This window comes from Gastrolobium bilobum, unplaced genomic scaffold (assembly GCF_033153095.1).
Source record: "Gastrolobium bilobum isolate Gb01-03AN ecotype WA unplaced genomic scaffold, APGP_CSIRO_Gbil_v1 utg10772, whole genome shotgun sequence".
NCBI lineage: Eukaryota > Viridiplantae > Streptophyta > Magnoliopsida > Fabales > Fabaceae > Gastrolobium > Gastrolobium bilobum.
This window is the reverse complement of record NW_026897585.1, coordinates 352274-359018: the sequence shown is the minus strand read 5'-3', so window position 1 is coordinate 359018 and position 6745 is coordinate 352274. Positions and strand designations below refer to the sequence as shown.

The 6745-nt window shown below is 35.7% G+C and overlaps 1 protein-coding gene and 1 non-coding gene across 2 annotated transcripts; one reads left to right on the top strand and one right to left on the bottom strand.

The window, feature by feature from the left end:
* Window positions 1-254: 254 nt before the first annotated feature.
* On the bottom strand, window positions 255-1918 carry LOC133308358 (uncharacterized; the record flags this gene model as incomplete). The annotated part of the gene is made up of 3 exons (XM_061508980.1): window positions 1554-1918; window positions 1106-1445; window positions 255-998 (listed from the first exon to the last, which is right to left on the bottom strand). Coding segments are annotated over exons 1-3 (1449 nt in total), but the record flags the coding sequence as incomplete, so codon positions are not given.
* Window positions 1919-1955: 37 nt separating this feature from the next.
* Window positions 1956-2062, top strand: LOC133308359 (small nucleolar RNA R71). The gene has a single exon (XR_009751150.1). It is a non-coding gene; the product is annotated as a small nucleolar RNA R71 (small nucleolar RNA).
* Window positions 2063-6745: the final 4683 nt, after the last annotated feature.

Genomic DNA, 6745 nt, shown 5'->3' with positions numbered 1-6745 from the left:
GCCTGACGTACCTCTTTTATGTTCATGGTGGTTCAAAGCATGGGCTATGACCAAGCTCTATCATTCAGAAATGGTGTCCTCCCATAGTACTCTTGTGCATATGAGTGAGATGAAGTAGGCTCAATAGCTTTGAATTTTGTGTTTACGTGTTTTCCCTTGCTCCTGAGCTTCTCCATTTTAACCTTTGGCTTACTTTCTTGAGAAGAATTCTCTTTGTGCTCTTCTTCTCCTTTCTTTTCACTAATATAGTAGACTTGATCTTCCGGTTGAATTATAGGTGAGGGAACTTCTTTATCAAAGAACTTGAAAATTGCTTGCTCCCCGTCTACCCGTAAGATCAACTCGCCTTTCGGTACATCAATCAGCGCTCCTGAGGTTGCCAAGAAAGGTCTTCCGAAGATCATAGGAATAGTAAAATTTTCCTCTATATCAAGGATGACAAAATAAACAGGAATGATGAATTTGTCAACCTTTACCAGTATGTCCTCAATAATGCCATAAGCTTGCTTTGTAGAGCAGTCAGCCAGTTGAACTATTGTCTTGGTTGGCCTTACTTCAGTGATCCCCAGTTTCTTCATCATAAATAGTGGCATCACGTTGATGCTGGCACCAAGATCGCATAGAACATTTTTCACTTCCATATTGCCTATGTTGCATGGAATGCTGAATCTTCCTGGATCTTTAAGCTTTGGAGGCAACTTTTTCTGGATAATGGCACTGCATTCCTCTGTCAGCGTCACCGTCTCACATTCTTGTAGCTTACGCTTTCGTGATAGAAGATCTTTCATGAACTTTGCGTAATTGGGCATGTTCTCCAAGGCCTCAGTAAACGGGATATTGATTTGCAGCTTCTTGAAAATGTCAAGGAATTTGGAATACTGCTGCTTTTTGATTTCCTCTCTGAACCTCTGCGGATATGGAATCTTTGCATAAGGTGAGAGCTCCAATGGCTTTTCTTGCCTTTCTTGAGCTTTTTTTTTCTCCCATTTGAACTCTTTCTTTTCAGGAACAGTTTTCTCTGCAGCAAATTCTTTGGCAATTCCTTTTCTTTTTCCTTTTCAGTTGCAAGTTCATCATCTTTCTTTTTCTCTACTGAAGGCTTTACCACAGGTTCAATGGCTTTCTCACTCACAGTAGTAATCGCATTGCAGTGTTCCCTACTTGGATTTGGAATAGTGTTTCCTGGAAAAGTTCCTTGAACTCTTTCAGTGAACTGCTTTGATAGCTGGCCAATCTGAGTTTCAAGATTCCGGATAGAAGCTTCTTGATTCCGGAATGAGGCCCTTGTCTCTTGCATAAAGGCTGAAGTGTCCTCTCTGAAATTATTGGAACTTTGAATGTAGTCTGATGTGGTCTTGGATAGTTGTGCAAAGGCCTTTTCCCGTTCTGATTGTTGTGGAGGTTGCTGTTGCACTGGCATAGGAGGATTCAGCTGATGGTTCGAACTGTAGCGAAATCCCGGGTGTTGATTTTGATTTTTATTTCTCCACCCTTGATTTTGATTATTGCCGTATTGGTTCCTCCCTGGATTATATGGAGCTTTTTGATCATGCCAAATTCCATTAACATCTGCAGTTTCGGGTGCCTGGCAGTCTTCAGTAGCATGAGTACCTGCACAAATATCACAAATGATAGCAGGAGTATTAACAGAAGAAACTTGAAAACTTGTAAATTGCTTTGTGAGAGCATCTAGTTGTTCTTGTTGTTTCTTGTTAATTTGTAAAATCTGTTCATTCTGAGCTAAGATGGCATCATAGCCATCAAGCTTCATAATCCCCGCTCTTCTCTGTGGTACTGGAGCATTATCATACTCCTGAGAGGCTAGAGACTCTAGTAATTCCAAGGCTTCCTCTGGAGTTTTTGTTTTTAAGGACCCTCCTGATGCAGCATTCACCAATGTTCTTGTGTTCGGCGTCATCCCTTGGAAGAAGGTTCTCGCTTGCTCCCAAGCTTCAATGCCATGTTGGGGACACTTCCTAAGTAGTCCCTTGAATCTTTCCCATGCTTCATATAGAGATTCACTTCCTTTTTGTTCAAAAGAAGTGATATCCGCCTTGAGCTTTGCCATTTTCGAAGATGAGAAAAATTTGTCCAAAAATTTGTTTGCCAAGTCGTCCCAGTGGGTGATGCTTCCTTGAGGTAACGATTGCAACCATCCTCTTGCTTCGTCTTTAAGTGAACAAGGGAACAATCTGAGCAAAATAGCATCCCGAGACACCCCATTCATCTTCAAGGTATCACAATATAGCAAGAAGTTTTCCAGATGGATGTAAGGGTCTTTCGTGCTTCCTCCGGCAAATTGGTCTTTCTGAATTAATTGTAAAAGTGCCGGCTTGAGTTCGAAGTTGTTAGCATCCACGTTTGGTCTAACAATACTCGCCGTCTGTGGAACTCGAGCAGGAGTCATGTAATCTCCCAACGTTCTCGGAGGTGGTGGAGGTACATTGTTGTCTCCCATTGCTTCTTCTCTTGGTTCTGTTGAGCTTGAAGCTTCTTTCTCTTGCTGTCTTCTTTCTTTAGCAAGTTTTCTGTTTCTTTTTGCTGTTTTCTCTATCTCCGGGTCGAATTGCAAGGAATCGGTGTCAACGGTACCTCGCATAAACCAGAAAAATAGATTATATAAAATAAGAAAATAAAACTGAATTTAAATAACAGAAAATAAGGTCCAATCTAAAGAATTAATAGCTACTATTAATGTTGAAATAGTATTCCCCAGCAACGGCGCCAAAAACTTGTTGCTACTCACGGCAAGTGTACCGATCGTACAAGTAATATATGATTAAGTAAGAGATCGTTCCCACGAGGATTACGGTTCAAGCACTAATTCACTATCGCAAACTTAGTTGGACAATCGAAAGTGTATTTGGAAACAGGATTTGAATTGCAAAATTAAAATATTAAATATTAAGCTAATTACTTGCAAGAATTAAAGACAAGAAATTAAAGATGTGATTTAACTAATAAAATAAAAACGTAGCTAGGGGTTCGATTTCCTTTAATCTCCTTATTATGATTCGAAGTCCTTCTTTACGTTAACCGTCCTTAATATCAATCTAACCAATTCTTTCGCGTGTTATTAGAGTTCAATCCCTTGTTACCCTAAAACCTTTGAAAACTTGAAAGAACCCTAGTTCCCCGGTTATTCCCCAAGAATGCAAGCATTAAGTTCAAGAATCTTAAGGTTACGCAAATTCTATGTCTATCCCTAGAATCATAGCGTTTACGATGAAGTTATCAGATATGGATCACACACCAACATCCCTATTGTCATGCATTTACCGATGATCATTATATAAGATTCAAGCCTATATAAAGCATTAAAAACAGATAACTTCATTCATGATAAAAAGGAAAATTAACGTACGAATTATTCAAAGCATAATAAATCGACTAAAATCCATCTAACCTTAACTACTTAAAGAACTAGCCGGACATGGCAAAATCAAGAACAAAAGAAAATAGAAAAGCTCCCCCAAACTCCATAGGTGATTGGTGGATCTTCAAAATCTCCAGTGAACACTTGACGTTGATCCGTCTCCGCCGCTCACGAACATGAATCTGATGTTTCTCCGCGTTCCCTCCGCCTCCAAGCACCCAAGAGTTGTTTAGCAATCTAAAAGTTATTCTTCTGGTTCCCAATGGTGTTTTTTTATAGGTCAAGAGTTCGTATCTTGATGAAACACCTTGAATGGGCCTAAGTTGGGTTTCCGGGGCGCTTAAGCTTGCTTCATCGCGCTTAAGCCCCCTTGAACGGTGATTGCAGAATTCGCGTTGTGCGCTTAAGCGCGCTGTAGGGCGCTTAAGCGCGATCTTCCAGTCAGAATTTTCTTCTTCCAGCGCGCTTAAGCCCTGAGTTAGGGGCTTAAGCGCCCATAGGTCGAGACTTTTTGCGTATTTTGGAGGCTTAAGCTTCCTTATTGGGGCTTAAGCTTCCATTGGCAGAGGCTATTTGCTTGTTTAGGAGGCTTAAGCTTCATGATGGAGGCTTAAGCTTCCTCTCTAACAACTTGATAAGATCTTAAGTCTATCTTGTTTTTGATCTTCCTCTATCATCTCTTGATCTCATATCTTCTAGTTGTGATCTCTATCTATCCAATCTTCATCTTTTGACTCCTTTTGTCAACAAATCCCTAAAAAATAGCAAGGATGATTCAATTAAACAAAAATTCAGATAATGTTCATGATTATCCTATTAAAACCCTAGTTTTTGACTTGTTTAATTAGATAATTCATATTATTTTAGTCCATAAAACAAGATAAACTAAAGGTTTATCAAACAATTCCCAGATTTGAACATTGCTGTCCTCAGCAATTAATTAGAATAAAACTATGGGAAAGGTTTGGAGACGGCTAATCATACTTAGTGAATAGCAGACAAGAAACTGATCAATAATGAGATATCCAAGTATTCAGACTTTATAAAAGTCAATGACACATCAATTTCAAGCAAACAATCATAATTCATCAGTCATAAAATCATAACATGCGTTCTCAAAAGAAAGAGTAGTTTAATTCAGATCCACAACACCCTCTCACTAGATTTTTATTTATTCATTCACACTCAGTGTTTAAGGGCATGTGTTTCACTCTTACTTTACTGAATTAACACTACCATAAGCTTGTTTATATTCTCACTCTCCACAGTCTTACTAGTATACAAAGTCAATCCAGAGGTCTTTGTTAAGGTTGTAACGTGGCTTTAGGGAAAAGGAAAGGAATCATCTGAGTAAGTGGCTTAAGAACTGATCAAAATTCAACTTCAAAGAGGAACTAGTTTAACTGTTCAACATATAGTAAACAGATTTCTCTTATTTTTCTTCTCTTTTCTTCTTCCACTTATTCATATAATATGAGTCTTTTATTTCTTTTCCTTTTTCCTTTTGTTTTTCTTTTTCTGTTTTTGTACAGATACACATTTCAACCTTTTTCTTTGCTTTTCTTTTCCAGTTCTTTACAATATAATTCAAGTATAATTTTTCTCCCAATTTATATATTCCTTCTCATTTATTTAATAGCGTGAGTATAAAAGTGTACCAACATTTCGTGTCCACGTGGATCAAAAACACACCAAAGAAGTGGAAAAAAAATAATTCAATACACCGGGATTATCAAATTTGGTGCTCTATTTTACTAAAATGAAAAAATATATATTTCTTTTTTACCCATACTTATTTCTTAAATTTCTCTTTATATCCTAAAAATAAAATTAGGTAAAAAGAAATACCGAATTCGTTGATTCCGATGCAGTGAAGTTTTTGTACCAAAAAAGTACCGTCAACCAGCATGGAACATCTCAACTTGTCCAGGTAAACAGTGACGATGTTAAATAAAATACATTAATATATTTTAAAAGTAGAAGAATTCGTTTACAATTTTTTTTTTATAAATTTTTGCAGATGATATATATACTCCCGGGAGGACATAGTGTAACCTAATGTTCTCCTAGCAAAACATAGTATAGTTTGTAAACAAAAAGTTTGTAAATATAATCATTTCTATTTTAAAATATATTCACCGTACATTGCATAAGTAAAAAGAAAAAAAAATCCCTTTCTCGTTTTCTTGATGTCCTCTCACTACAAAAAAATATGTTATTTAGCCACATTTAGAAACGTGGCAAACATTGATAAAAAATGTGGCTAACATACTTTAACCACATTGTGATTGAATGTGCCTAAAAGTGGTGTTGCAATAATTTAACCACATTTTTTTATTCACTTAACCACATTTTAATTGAGTGTGGTAGCCTTTTTTTAGCCACACTTATTGTTAATTTAGCCACTTTATAAATGTGGTTAATTTCTATAGTTTGCCACAATAAAAAAAGTGTGGCTAATTATGTCTGGAAACTTTTCTTAGCCACATGCATAAATGTGGTTAAATATATAAAATTATTTTTTTTTTAAATTAAAAATATTTTAAATTTAATAAATTTTACAATAATAAAGAAAATAATATTAAAAATAACTCAAGCAAAAAATAATGAACACGATGAGATATGAATCAAACTCAAAACCTTATATTCAATTTTGTATATATATGTTTTTATACAATACATCAAGTTTTCAATACATGAGCTAATCAAGTTTTCCGGTAAGATTGCATAAGGGAAATAATTGAGAAATAAAACTCTTAAAGAAGATTGCCAAGGACTGTCTACACAAAATATCATTTTTCATGTAACTAAAAGCAAATTATTTTCATAGTTCCTACAATACAATTTTTCCATATCATCCTTCCTAAACTTGTTCTTGTATGCGTTCCAATCCTTTGATGTTTTGATGCATTATCTACCCCATCACACCTGTACAGAAATATTAAACTTTAGCTTGAAGATAAGACAAAAATCAAACATAGTTTTGAGAAGAATATAACAATTTCAGTTTTGGATAAGACAACTTACCGAACACGAGGATTTAAAATTACCAAATTATAGGACATAAAAAACCAGCAAATTCCATACAAAAATACAAAAATTATGTAACGACAGACAATTTGTTTAGGAAGAGAGAACCGGATATTTGCTTAATGATTACGGTCCTCAAAAAGTATCTCATGTTTAAACTAAAATAAGGAGAGGTTTCATTTGCTTTATTTAATCCATAAAAAATTTAAACAAAATATTGGAGGGATAGTGTTTGAGTTAGTGATCCAAAAAGGACTATAATTTGGTAGAAAGAGCATCACTAAAATGCTACCCTCCAAAAATACTACTTTTTTGAATTTTGAGCATTAAATTTGTGAG